The 15,848-nt window shown below is 29.7% G+C and overlaps 1 protein-coding gene across 1 annotated transcript in view; it reads left to right on the forward strand.

Moving 5' to 3' along the window:
- The window catches only part of LOC142330195 (cubilin homolog), a 170,094-nt gene that overhangs the window by 104,297 nt on the left and 49,949 nt on the right, over nucleotides 1-15,848 (forward strand). Inside the window, exons 19-22 of the mRNA XM_075375320.1 lie at nucleotides 5,379-5,544; nucleotides 11,904-12,071; nucleotides 13,332-13,464; nucleotides 14,705-14,925. Coding sequence (XP_075231435.1) covers nucleotides 5,379-5,544; nucleotides 11,904-12,071; nucleotides 13,332-13,464; nucleotides 14,705-14,925 — 688 coding nt within the window. The remainder of the gene's footprint in view (nucleotides 1-5,378; nucleotides 5,545-11,903; nucleotides 12,072-13,331; nucleotides 13,465-14,704; nucleotides 14,926-15,848) is intronic.

Consider the following 15,848-nt stretch of genomic DNA (forward strand, 5'->3'; position numbering starts at 1 on the left):
CATTTTAGAAAAATATTATTATATATACAAATATAGACAAAAATTCAGCTTGATTAATCTGCAGAGTTTGATAATGATTGTCTTATCAAAACTGCTGTAGATAGCAGCACGTTTTGTAAATATTAAGTAAAATTTATAAAGTATTAGTACAGTACTGTAATTAACCTATACTTATTAACCTATATACTTAATTAAACTATGTTATTAAGAATGTTTAATTTTTAATATGTAATTTCAATTTTTGACTGCATATTTTACGGTATATATGTGATCATTTTAATTTTTAATGTATAATTTTAAAGTTTTTAATTTTTTGATCAGTTGATAATAAGGAAAAATCCTCAGAAGTGCTTTTGGCGTACAAATGAAGAAATAAGGTAAGAAATATTATTAGATTCTGTACTGTCGTGGATTGCTGAATTTTACTTTTAGTCTTTAATATAATTAGTACACAGAAAGATATGGACAATGATAAAGGAAGAATTGATTTTATATATATGAAATTACTTTCGCAGGATTCCGTATACTCGGACATGATTGAATTATTTAATTAAATTATATTTTAAAAATTAAAAATATTAAAATAAACTATGTCCATTGTGTAATGTTTGTTAAATTAACGTAATAAAATGAGAATTGTATATTAATTTATTACATGATTGCTGCTCTCTGTTGCAGTTTTTATGACTGCATATTTGATGATTTATCAAATTGAAATTTTGTTTGTATATATATATATATATAATATTTGTCTAATACATTTAATTTTTGTCACTATTAATTTCTAATATTTCTAAGTTTGTGTTAATATCAGAAATAGAATATTTATTGTTTATTAGATGGTCTGCCATATTAGATAAATCTAATTTATTATTTTTGTAATTTTCATAATGTTCAAGAAATCCAGTTTTAAAGGATTTGTTTGGTTTTCCTGTTTAAATACCAACACAATCACAATTTTATAAATTCCAAAAGATTGTTTATTTCATTATTTTTGTTTTTAAATATTTTATTATGAGGTTATTAGGTTTGTATGCTGTATATATGCAATAATGGTTTAATGTATGTATATTTCTTTATTGTAAGTTTTAATAATATATTCAATGATATTATTAGCGTATAAATACTTTATGAATATGCTTTCACTTTTTGTCTTATGTATTGGTTGTAAGGTAATTTTGTCTGCTATCATCAGAATAATCATTGAAATTTGATAAGGATAAAGATAAAAGGTCATATTTTAACTTTTTTGATTACAGAGCATGGATCATCAAGCAATTTCTGGAAAATGAATTAATGATAAATTAAAACTGTCTAGAGAGTTCCTGATATACGAAGATAAATTCAAAAACCTTAATTATTCCTTGTTTCAGGACTAGATTTTATTGTGATATTATTATAACCATAGCTAAATAACATTATTTTCTTAAAAAATGCTGCTATCAAAACAAACCATACCTAAGCTTTGCATCTGTCAAATAAGCAATAAAATGTGATCATGAAGAATTCCTCATAAATTCATAATCAGTTAAATAGTGATTAGTATCTTGTCGGCTTAAAGCTCGTTGGCTTGTTATCTTTTAGCATGCAAAGAATTATAAAGTATTCCAAAAATAATGAAATACAGAAACTGTGATTATTGTTGTGTAAAGCATGACCATAAAGATCAAGGCGACAATTCTGATTGAACGATGTAAAATGTTCTTGAGGAATCAGCGTATATTTGTATATAAGTGTAATATTTCCTTTTCTTTATTAATTGTGTGATATAACTAAATGATGATGACAATCATATATAGCATTTAGTTCTTGATTTTTACTTTCTAGGTGGTTCTTGAATGTTCTCTTTAGTATTTTATAACATGTATAATACTTGAGTAGCCAGGATGGGTATGGTATGTTAGATGTCTGGCACCCGTAACATTTTGACATACGGTCATGTCATATTCATGAAAAACTGAACAAATAAAATTTCATAACAAAACAAAATTTGATAATTTTTAAATTTTACAAAAATCATAAATTAATTGAAAATGTTTAGCTGTAAAACTTTTAAAAATTGTTTATTACTACAAATTTTTGGTTTGCGGACAACCCCCAAAAAAAGATTGATATTTAATTGGTTATTTAGTAATCATTTTAGTGGGCTTTTTTCATACACCATGAAATAGCTTTATATTAACATAAATTTTACATTAATTAAATTTTGAATATGTTACAGCATTTAAATTATTTAATTATTCAATTATCTTAAAGGTCAGTTTTAACTTCAATAATACTGCCATATTTTTATTTTATATAAAATTTACATTAGAAGTGTTTTAGATCAAGATTTATATGGTGGTCTTCAGTTTCTTTGCTCCTTAAAAATGTTCATTATTAATAAATTGGCTGAATGATATAATACTTCTGAACAATTTTCAAATTTGGTTATTAATTCTCAATATTGAGTATTATTACCCAATAATATTATTTTTTTTTTATTACCCAATTATGTTATTTTTAGTTTCGGCTTAGACAAAGCTGAATTGGCACAGATCTGATCTAGGCAATGGTTGCCTAGCTAGCGCAGGGCTATAATATGATATTCATGGAAGACAGTATATATGTGGTTAATAAATATTGTGGTATTTATACAGTAATTTTTTTTTTATTTTATGGTAATTTTTTAACTTAACTAATTTTTTTATACTAATTTACAGTATAAATTTTTTTTTGTATTTTTTATACTAATGTTTATTCCAATTAATAAACAGATTCGCATCATAAATCTTTTAATTATTTTTAGTCTTATATTTATATAATAAAATAAATAAATTCATAACTGAATAAAACTGCACATAAATATTTAGCTAACTTATTTTTAAATACTTAAAGTAAAAAAAAATTAAATATAATTATTACTTTGAAATGTAGGTATTTTTTGTTTTTCTGTGTTTTTATAATTGTTTTTATTTGCTGGACAATGCTTTTTACAGTAGAACTTTTACACCTTAAATTATAGTGTATTTCCTTATGTATTTCGTAACTAGCACTAGCATAATACAAATAACTAAAGTAAAAAATTACAAAGCTGCAAGATATATAGCACTTCACTCCCTACTGCATGTTTTTGTCTTTTTCTGATGATTCTGATGAATTCTCGTTTCCCAAATTGATGATGACACATGCAATTTGTTTGCAACAATTTATCCAGTCCTCGACTAAGAGTTTTGTGAACTTTTTCTGAGAAATTTCCATTGCTGCAGCTGTCGTAAATTGTACATTTTTGGTTGCAATCTGGTGCCCATATCATCTCGATGGGTATCAAATTGGGATGATATGGGGATAGGCATAAAACAGGGAACCCGCCTTCCGCCAATATCTTATCTTTTACATTTTCAGATGATCTTTATTTTTTTTTAATTGTCTCATACAACTGAACTTTCATCAGATTTTCATGCAGTGGTAAGCTGTTAGTTCACAGCTAGTCAATCATTGATTTTTTTTGTTGGTGCTGAATTTGGTCTTTGATTCAATGCCGAAATTTTTTCAGTATTGTGATAAAAAGGATTATCTAAAATAACGACACTGTTTACTGGCAAGTTAGGCATTAATTTTTCTCTTATCCACTTTATAAACATGTTATAATCCATCTGAGATTGATAAACACCTGATGAAGATTTGGCTTTCCATACTGTCAAGTAGTTAGGAACAAATCCCATTTCACCAACGATGTGAATAATTAATATCCTTTCTCCTTTTGAAACTGGTATAGAAAACACTCAGATGCATTTGAAGGTTGACAACATTACCGTTGGCAATGAGAACTTAAAGTATGTGTCTCATTGATGATGTAGATGATTGGTCTTCCTTCAACTTGATATTCTTCAGCTTTATTCAAAGACAGATCATTTGTACTGAATATCATGTTTTTCAACAAGAATTGCCCAGTTATTTCTGATTCTCTTCCATTTGAATTCTGTGCTTAACAAAAGTGTCCGTAAGCCACTCCTTTGCCCATTAAATACCCCATAACTTTTTAGTTTTGCTGTAAGTTTCCTTAGAGAAGGCAAGCTCCTTGGTTAAGTCAAATTTTAACACTACGTCAAACAGCATTCTGATCAAAACTGTCCAGGTTTGTCACTTTCTTTTTACTGTTTTATTCCTTTGCGAGAATTGAATTTTTTTCTGAAGCTATTTCACCAGTAATTTGATAAACTGTATTGCGATAACTGTACCAGTAACTACAACTAGTATGGCACACGCAACACGCTCTACAACATTTTTTTTTGGGATCATTAACAATCATTTCAACTGCAACTCCTCCTTTTCATGCAATTAAAAACATTATGTATAATTTCTTTCCCTTGGCAGTAAATGTCTTTTCCATCTAAATTAGACATACAATTTCAACTACTTTCAAGAATTGAAACTCAAAGAACATTACTCTTCTTCAGAGACACACAATTAACTGGACAAGTTTTAATACATGTTTTGTCTCTGATGGCTGGTACTAGACTGACCAACCACTTTAGAAAAATTCATTAAATAAGAGTAACAAAAAAAGTGAGAATTTATTTAAAGAGATTTTAAAGTGAAACTTGAGTCTTAACATAACTGCCCACCAAAAATCATATGATTCATGTTATTGTTTAATAATTTAATTTATAATATAAAAAATATGTATATTTTATGATATATGTATATTTTATCATATGTAACTGCAAATAGAATTTAAATTAGAATGGAATCATTTACAAAAAAAAAAGTTAGTATTTGAATGAATCAGGAATGGTTTGTATAAATAGTTATCTAATGCTTCATTTGAATGTTTACAATGACATATCATTTGGTTATTATTTACACAAACCTGAATAAAGAAATTTTTTTTTTATGTATGACTCATTACCTAGGCTAGCACACAGTTGTTCACTACTCTCATAACAAAGAGTGAAGAGCGTAGCATAAACAGTAGACATCAATCTTGTGCAAGTTTGGTTTGGATATTTTACACAGTTATAAAACTATAAATAAATGTACTTTGGCCTAAACACTAATCAGTAACAGCTGATTAGTCTGCATAATATTTCATAACATATCTATTTCGGTATCTAATAAAGAAATAAATTATTAATTTAATAACATATAAACTCAGGATAAGTAATAAATAAATATAAGATGTGAATTTGTTTATTGATTAGAATATACAATAGTCATACCGTATACATACTGTTTTTAATCAAATAGTATTATAAATAAACCTGTCCTCATTAAGCAGTAAGATATACAGCTATGCTGTTCATTAGATCTAATTCAATTCAGCTTGGACAAGCTATACAATAATTATATACATATATATATCCATTTTGTAATAATATTCTTTTTATGCTTATTAGGCAAAATGGAAGGTGGGTTGTGGAGGGATAATACCACAAGAAGAAACTAGAATATTTTCACCCAATTATCCAAATAATTATGATGGTAATTTAATTTGCGAGTATGTAATTTTTGCTCCTGATAAAGTTATTTATGGTCAATTCTTATCATTCAATCTTGAAGGAGGTCAGTATATGTCCATCATATTGTATAATTAAATAAATTTTGTTCCACAGTACAGAATATTACAGACACGTGTGTATATATATATATATAAAAATACACACATATATATATATATATGTGTATATTTTTTTCTAAAGTCAATACTTTAGAAGATACTTTAGTCAAGACCCATATTCTTCTATACCAGTATATTGTATTTTTTTTATAATGAAAAACCAACTTGAACAACCCAAGTACAGAATTACAACAACCCAAGTACAGAATTACAAAGTAAATGAAATGACACTTACCTTAATTTTTTTTTTTATTCCATAAGCACTTTTGCATCATCAGTTGTATATAAAAGATATAATTTATACAAAATTACATATCATACATAACTCTTTTAAAATTAAAATTAAAAGATTAAAATATGTATACAAAAACATACAAAGTCAATTAATATAATAACTACATATATATATAATATGATGTCATAATTAAATATTTTTTAAAAATTAAATTAAATTTAAAATAAAATAAATAGATAAAAATTTATACTATGTAACCTGGCCAGCTTATGTTAAATTACTATTTTAATTTTTAAAAAAGTTATGTTTGATATGTAATTTTGTATAAATTATATCTTTTATATACAACTGATGATGTGAGATCCTGTGAAAGTGCTTTTGGAAAAAAAATTAAGGTAAGTGTAATTTCATTTACTTTGTAATTCTGTATTCGGGTTGTTCAAGTAGGTTTTTGATTATTAAAAAAATACATTATATATATGTATACAGTAGAGTGTTAATTAATATGAACACAGATTGTATTTAATAAGTAGTAACTTTATTTAGAAAAAAATCATACCTGCAATTGGTGAATATCTAGTAATTAATATGCTTTGTAAGTAGCAATTAATATGTCCTTATTCTTAATCACTTCATGTACACGATTGAATCGATTTAACAAGTGTACTACACATGTTTTTTATCTCCTTATCTTGAAACCATACCAATATTATTCCTATAATTAGGTCAATTTTTGTGGTACAATTCATTTTTGAGTGTCATTTTTTGACTATTGCCCAAAGATTTTCAATTGGGTTTAAATCAGGGGATTTACTTGGCCATGGAAGCAATTTAATGTTTTGTTCTTTGAAAAATTTTCCACTTTTTTGGAAGGATGGCATGGAATCAAATCTTGTTGGAACATGCTTTGTTGAATCAAACATTGCGCTTGCCACAAGGCAATGGAGTGTTGAATTTGTGTCACAACCCTTTCCTTCGGAATCTTAATGTACTATCTACTGAAAATAATGAATAAGGGCTTTCAAATGTGAAACAACCCAAAAACATTTTTTTCTGGTGATATTTAACTGATTGTTGGATATGAGCTGGTGATGTATTTTCAAGTGATGCTTTTCTAATGTATGGAACCCTCTTCCCCAGAACATAAAAATTTGATTAGTCAGAAAACAACATTTCTCCGATCTCCTTTGTTCAAGTTAGTATGTGTTTTGGCCACAAGAGCCAAAACACATTGCACATTGCTGGTTAAAAGCTGCTTTTTAGCTGGCTGGCGAGCTTTCCATCCAGCTGCAAGAAGTCGATGTATATCAGTTGTAACATGTAAATCTGTTCTACTGGCTGCTAATTTTCTCTTGATTTAAATCTACAGCAAATAATTTTGAGTCTGTTTACTATTTCTCACTAATAACTAATCCTATGTTGGAGTAGTTTTTCTTTTATGGTGAAATTTTCCTTTCCTTTGAGGTGAAAAGAACCAGTTTTTTTAAAATTATGTAGTTTTAAATTATAAACCAACTATAATTGTATTAAAATAGCAGTCACTGTCTGTAATTCAACACTACACTCAGAGGTTAGTAGTCATCGTATCATACTGGTAAGCTCAGAAAGAGAAACATTTTTCAGATACTTTCTTGAAGCTATATCCATTATTATATATTCAAGACACACATAACAAAAAATATGAAATAATGATTTTGTAATAAAAAATGGAATAAATTTTCACAAAACTCTATTTATATCATGAAAATTGCTAAATAACCAAACAACAATAACCTCACATTAAACAGACAACTTAAAGAATGGATGTGGTCAAGCACAATGTAAACATAAAAATACACAAAAAATTTCTTCAATATGAAGATCTGCTCTGTTCAAACGTTTTGTACGCTTATATATGGAAATCCTATTTTTGTATGCCTGTCAGCTGTGCTTCCATGTTCCACTTCATATCTTCTTATTTCTCAAATTGAAACCAAAGAGATCAAGAAATCTTCAGCTTGGGGAATGACCAGAAATCACTAGGTGCCTTGTCTAAAGAGTAAGGACCTCTGAAAGTTTGGAGAATCTACTCTTGCCTAAAATGCTCTGGATCTGATATAAAGAATTGACAGAATAGTTGTCATAATGGTAAGTTTTACCAAACTGTGGTATCACCCAAAGTGAATCAATCTATAAGATTCAACAGGCTTTTGGCAATAATACTATTTTTTTTTTTTGTCTTTAGTCATTTGACTGGTTTGATGCAGCTCTCCAAGATTCCCTATCTAGTGCTAGTTGCTTCATTTCGGTATACCCCATACATCCTACATCTCTAACAATTTGTTTTACATATTCCAAACGTTGCCTGTCTGCACAATCTTTTCCTTCTACCGGTCCCTCCAATATTAAAGCGACTATTCGAGGATACCTTAATATGTGGCCTATAAGTCTCTTCTTTTAACTGTATTTTTCCAAATGCTTCCTTCTTCATCGATTCGCCGCAACAACTCTTCATTTGTCACTTTATCCAACCATCTGATTTTTTTAATTCTCTTATAGCACCACATTTCAAAAGTTTCTAACCTTTTCTTTTCAGGTACTCGGATCATCCAAGTTTCACTTCCATATAAAGCTACGCTCCAAACATATACTTTCAAAAACCTTTTTTCTGACATTTAAATTAATTTTTGATGTAAACAAATTTTATTTCTGACTGAAGGCTCGTTTCGCCTGTGCTATTTGGCATTTTATATCACTCTTGCTTCGTCCATGTTTAGTAATTCTACTTCCCAAATAACAAAATTCTTCTGTAATCTTTTCTCTTTCTCTTTTTACATCCATCTTCGTTATTTCTACTACATTTCCTTACTTTCATTTTGGTCTTTTTAAAAATACTATAGGGTTACATAAATGAGAAAATGTATAAACTGATTTAAAAGTGATTACCAGTTGATAGTGATCAGTATATTGACAGGCCTTCTGCAAACCAAAAATCTGGATCTCATTAATAAAAAGCACTTACATAGTTTGATCACAGAAAGTGACATTTGAGAAATTGCTACTAAGATTAGCAATGTTTTAATGTTTTGGGCATATGCAGGGTAGTTATGAAATCTTTATGAAGCTGCTTTCTTGTATCACAGATTTGAGAGTTTGTGTGACTCCCACATGTCTAGACGTGTATCAAATTGCATCATGAAGTGGTGGAAAACCTTTTATAAATATTTATTCTTTTTAATGCATATTCAAGATGGAGAATCCCATAGTAGAAAAATCCATATGCACAATGGAGCCTATTGAGATCACCCTGACATCATAATGGAGCTATTTTTGTTCACTTGAAGGCAGATCACATAAAAAGTTTGTAGTCACTCTGCACATGCCCAAATAATATAAAGTTCATTGCTTCTCTCAGTGTTATTAGCAATTTCTCAGATATCACTATTCTATGATCACGATATGCAACTGCTTTTTGTTAATGACATCCAGATTTTGGTCTGTTGAAGGCCTGTTAATACATTAGTTATTTTCAACTGATAAAAAGCCATTTTTAAATCAGTTATACCATGTTCTAATTTGAGTAACCCCTTAGTGTCATTGCCTAAAGCCTGCTGAATCTTACTGATTGTTTCATTTTCAGTATCACCAACCTTTTGGCAAAATTTACCATTTCGTTGTTCAACCCATTACATCATTGAAAACAAAAAAAAATATTTGAGCTTGCATTATATTTTACACAAGCAAGCATGCACGTGCATGTGCACCTCCCCCCCCCCCACACACACACACACGCATATACTAGTAGCCTATACAGGAAATTCAATTTTTATCTTAGATTTTGAGCTCATTGTAAAAGAGATGCTGTAGATTATATTATAGTGGTGACCAAGAGTAAATAATTCCTTTACATAAGTGATCCATATGTAAAACCAGCTACATAAAAAAAATATATATAAATTATGTATTAGTATATTATGTGTTTACATTATGTTAACATAGAAATTAATAAAATAATATAATTATAACGTCTGTATGTGAAATAAAAACCCGTGCAAAAATCGGATGAACCTTTGCGCATATGTGTTGCACAGCGTCTCTAGTATGGTTGTCAATCACGCCGCGTCACTTCGCTTAGTTCTGAACATGCAGCTAGCACATAAACATGTCTACAACAATAGCATCTCCCGCCAAGTGTGAGGTGCGTGCGGTAATTCGATTTCTTCAGGCTTATGGGTGTAATGCAGCTGAAATTCATCGACGAATAAGTAATGTGTACGGTGAAACTTCAATGAGTGACAGCAAAGTGCGACAATGGTGCAGGAACTTTAAAGCAGGACGTACAGATGTTCATGATGCAGGCGGTCAGGGAAGGAAGCAAGTGTCAGCCGATGATCTCATTGAGCGAGTGGATGAGGCAATTCGAGAAAGTCGTCGGTTCCCAATTTCTGTATTGAGTGATTCGTTTACTGAAATTTCAAGGTTAGCTCTCTACACCATTGTGAGTGACTTCAGTACTGCATACTGTGTGCGAGATGGGTTCCCAAGATGCTGTCCGACCATCACAAAACAATGAGAATGGGCGCCTCCCTAACATTTCTCCAGCGCTACCACAATGAAGGAGAAGATTTTTTGAACAAAATTGACGAGACGTAGGACCATTTCGAAACTGAAGAAATAAAAGAACAATACAAACAGTGGATGCATTCTCATTCTCCCAGTAAACCAAAGAAGTTCAAGCAAACCTTCTCCAACAGAAAGTGTATGGCTACTGTGTTCTGCGACCGGAATGTAGTTCTCTTGGTGGAATTCATGGAACATGGCATGACCATCACTGCTGCCTCATACTGCGTGACTCTTCAACGTGTATGAAGGGCAATTCAGAATAAGCGGAGAGGAGTGTTGTCATCAGGCATTGTCTTTCTCCATGACAATGCTCGGCTGCACACTGCAGCTGTAACAAAGAAGCTCCTGCAGCGTTTTCGTTGGGAAGTGTTTGATCACACACCATACAGCCTGGACTTGGCTCCATCTGATTTTCACCTCTTTGCTCACATGAAACGCTGGCTAGGAGGACAACATTTTGGCACAGACATCGAGCTGCAGACCAGCGTAGAAACAGGCTGAAAACACAGTCGGCTCCGTTCTATGACGAGGGTATTGGAAAGTTGGTACCACGCTACGACAAATGTCTAAATTGGTGTGGCAACTATGTAGAGAAATAGCATATCTATGTCAGTACTTGTTACAAATAAAAAATTTTTTATTTTCACTGTGGTTTTAATTTTGTGACCAATCAGACCTTGAAAAAAAAAATAACACTTGTATAATAAAGATGAGTTATTGCATTCTAGTTTATGGAGAGGTTATGGGTGAAAGAATCTCTGTTTAGTACTCAACATTGTTGTTTCAATGGCTACATGAATGAATTTCAGTTAATACCTAAATATTGCAATAATTGTGAAAATGTTTTTTGTGAAGAAATTATCAGTTATTTTTTTTATGTTAATATAATTAAGTTATAATTACTACTGTTACGTAATGGATCTCTGTAATACTGTAAAAAATAACAATGAAGTATCAAAGTTTCTTCTTTAGGCTTTCAGCCATACTATCGAGTAATTTAATATATTTTTTAACTGTAGTAGTACAAAAAAAACTATGAAAATATTTTTCAATTCTGTTTCAGCTATATATTTTAAGCTATAATTATTATTACAATAATTACCTTTACTTTTGTGTCATTTAGGATAATAAATTTAAAAAAAAAATCACCACTTCAGCTTTACATTAATCTGAATCTGTACTAATGTAAATGGCTGTAGTTACTGTCAGTATGATTCTGTAGGTGGGATTAGGGCTGTGGGTTGCCCTGTGTAACGTGGGAAGAAGGAAATAAAAATGAAGAAAGAGTTGGAGTAGAGGATGTTAATCCACCCACATGGGACTGCTTTGAAAAGAATGTTAGTTTTAATGAGACCCTGCCAAAGTTAATTTTATATTATGAAATTATAAGATTGAGGTTAAATGTTAAGGTACGTAACATTTATTATTTATTACATATTTTATTTGCATTTTGTATTACTTTTTCAGGTGGAGGAAGTGATGAATGTAAATATGACAATTTAACTATTAATGGAGATGTTTATTGTGGATCTGTTACACCACCACCAGTTTTAGCTCATGGTAGCTTAAAAATTCTGTTTAGGACAGATGCATATTCCCATTATCCAGGATTTGCATTCACATTTTCTGTTGAAGGTATCAGTGAGCAAATATTTATTCTTAATTTTCCATTTTAAGTTAACATATTCAATACAGTATCTACTTGATTTGCCAACATAGGATTGTAATTACATTTCTTGGTGTTATTAACATCAGAGAGTTAGCTGATGATTTATTATTTATGAAATATTTCCTGTAGAGGTACTTATACCCTAGGAAAAGTTACTAAATAGAAATGTAGCTAGCTCTTAATAAAATTTCATTGGTTTACCAAGAATCCATATTCATACATGTAATTCCAATCATTGAAATAGTAAATTCATTCAAAAGAGCGTGCACTTCAATGTTAAAAATGCTGTTTTATGTGCTAAATCAAACTTATTACCATAAAAACCATAATGCATTGAATTCCATTGCAAATAAATGACTATGAATAATGATGAGCGCATGATTGTGCAAATCATTCAGTGTTGGTAATTGTTTCTTAAATGTTCCACTTAAGTACATGATAAACCCTTGAGTGCACTGATCATGCTTAAACACTACCTCAGCAGTTAGAGTAATTTTGCAGAACTTTCATTACCTTATAATAGATGAATATATCAAAAAGGAAAATCATGTCTTTCACTTTACAATAATGTACAAACTGAATTTTCTAAAACTAAAGTTAGCTAAACATCAAACTCTGCTTGAGATAAGGTAAGACACCTTTAAGAAATTTTTCACACAAAAAGGAGTCCTTTCTGAAAACAGATCTTTGTTATTCTCTTCATTTATTAAGCCATAACAAAGGATTTAAATTCAGTAGAAGATATCCTGTTCTAAAGTAAAATCTGTCATGTATAGCAAGTTCATTGTAAACTCATTTGATGAAAACAGCACAGTCTCAAGGGAGTGAAACTTAGCTTCTAATTATATTTTTAAATATATTATTTCATTTTCTGATTTTAGTTGAAATCAGGTAAGAAGCACATTTTCTTCAGCAAAAATGAATTACCAGCTGATAAAACTGTATTCTGGCTAGAATATAATAATGTATATGTTGATATCTGGATATTACTGGTTTACGTATGTTGTACTGAACATTTCATGTAAGCTAAAACATCTTCTGAAACAATTTATTTCCTGTTTACAAAAATTAAATATGAATATCATGATCCACTTATTATTATGGTTTTAATGTATCATTTGAATTCCTATGATAAAAGATTATTTTATTATGCAATTACTTTCAGAAGGTTTACCTTATCTATATAGTGGGGAAATTATTGTAATTTACTTTTTTTCTTTTTGCAGAATGTGGAGGTAATATCACTGTACCAAAGGTACTGTCATCATCACTGGGACATAGTGAAATATCACAATTTCCTTCCTTTATGAATTGTACCTGGAACATTATTGCTCCATTAAATAATGTGATTTTAATTAAGTAAGTATTAATTAAATTAAGAATGTTAAATTATTGACTTAGAACATGTTACTTGGTTATAGGTTTTCAGTAATAATGATGATAACATTTATTTGCTTATTGGCTACATAAGTTGAACTGCTGAATTTATAAAAACTTATATTTTCAAATAAATACAAATGTGAAATATATATGCAAACATTAAAATTACTTATAATCTCAAGTACTGTACAATATTTATATAGAATTTTGTAATACTTTGTCTACTCTATTAACAAAATGTAAATTAAACAAAAGTTTTATACAATGAGATAATTTAATTTTATGAATACATCATGTTCACAGCTCACTAGGTAATAAGTTCATAATTTTTTAAATGTTGGCAAAATAGAAAACAGAACCTGCTAGTGATTATACATTATTGTTTTGGTTATTTGTGTGACTTTTTTTTTTAACTTCAACCTACTAAAATAAAAAGGTATCAAAAGATCAAGTGCTACTGTACAAACTAATTAATCCAGGACTTTGCTAGGAGAAAATGCTTGGGTGACAGAGGACCAGTTGCCACCCCACTGAGTGCCCATAAAGAGCATTTGCACTGCAGATTATTAAAAGGTGCCAGCTCAGATCAAACTCCATTGTTGCTACCTGGTATAACAAATAGAGCCAGAGTGGCAGTTGAAGTAATTCCTATGGTATCTTTTGAAAGGATGATGATGATGATGATGATGGATAAGAACAGGTTAATGTAGAGGGATGACTTACCTTCAGAAGTACTGCCCTTGAGATAAATCAGTTTAGATTTATCTCCTAAAGTAGCACATTTAAAATTTAGGTGTGCACTATCCTAAAGTAGCACATCCTAAAGTATAGCAACTTGCCCAGGACCAGTATGAATATATACCATAAGGCTTTCAATTAGTTGTGTAATTTTGACAGGTACTAAAATGCATAACAAGTTAAGCCAGAAATGGGTGATTCATATAATTAAATTTGTGCAGTTAATGAATTTTACTCTATTTTTCAGTGAAAAATAGAGTAAAACTCTCTATTTGTCCCATCATAAATTGAAGATATATCTTTAAATAAAAATATTAATTATCCATTTCCTTATCTGTTCCTTAGATGTCAAAATGTTAAAATCCATAAATGTCATCCTCAAAATTATAATCATGATGATCTGTATGAGTTTTGCAATTTTTTTTTTTTTATTGACTTTTATATATATTACCTTTTCAAATAAATTCATTTTTTATTTCAGATTTTCCAAACTTCACATAGAAAAATCATGGCTCTGTTATTATTCTTCAATTACAGTATATGAAATTACAGACAATTCTTCATCATTGATTAGTACATATTGTGGTGATTTGAGTAATTCTCTTCCAACAATAAAGTCTAGTGGTAACAAGTTAAGATTAAATTTTAAAGCTGATTCCATGAAACTTCCTGGGTTTGAAGCAACAATACGTTTTATGTCTGGTTAGTATGGTATTTTTTAAATTTATTTTCTTATTTTTTTACGTTGGCCTATGCCTCATTAGGCACTAAAATCAGTCTGAAAAATTTTTCATCTTGTGATATTGGATTTATATCTTTATGTCTTGACGATTTACATACTCTTATGAAGTGTAAAAGAATGTATATTATATGAATTTTTATCGACAACAATTTTTTTTAAGTGCTGAATCATTGCTTTAATTTCCAAATATGGGGGCTTAAAACAAGGATTTGATTTTCATTATGATCAATTACTACTGATACTTCTGATTTATATTTTAAATGTAAAAAAACATAAAAATGTTCTGTAAAATATTCTCTGCACATTAACATTTCTTTTTTTAAAAAATTCCTGGTAAATTCCTTAATATTCTCATAAAAATCAGGATACGAATGCGTCAAGAGTCCAGGGGCAGAGCCCTTGGCTAGACAGTCGTGTGAGCGAAGCAAGCTCTGACCATCTAGTTTTCCTATTAAAAAGGGTGTGCATGGATTTTTTTTTTTTGTGTGCTCACATTTTATTTTAGCTGCTACTGGTGCAGAGCAAACCAATGGTGGTGCGCTGGGTGGCTATGCGCAGCGCAAGAACGATTTATTTGTTTGAACAATTAAAACTATAAAACTATAAATCGAACAAAACTATACTATAAATTGAACTAAACTACAAATCCTTCGAACGATTCATTCTTTCAAACAATTTATAGTTCTCGATATGAACGATTTTTCTAAAATTATATTTGTGTTTTGTTTGTAAAAAAGGAAAGCACTGCGGTTAGAGCTGTGTTAAAAAATCACAATTAAAGAAACAGTAAAAAATGTTCAGGATTTTGAAGCTTTTTGTTGTAAAAGTTTTTGAGGTGGGCTGTAGGTCTGCTTTTTTTCCAGTGAAACTTAAAAAGTAACTG

The sequence above is a fragment of the Lycorma delicatula genome, chromosome 9 (genome assembly GCF_047948215.1).
Source record: "Lycorma delicatula isolate Av1 chromosome 9, ASM4794821v1, whole genome shotgun sequence".
In the NCBI taxonomy this organism is placed as follows: domain Eukaryota; kingdom Metazoa; phylum Arthropoda; class Insecta; order Hemiptera; family Fulgoridae; genus Lycorma; species Lycorma delicatula.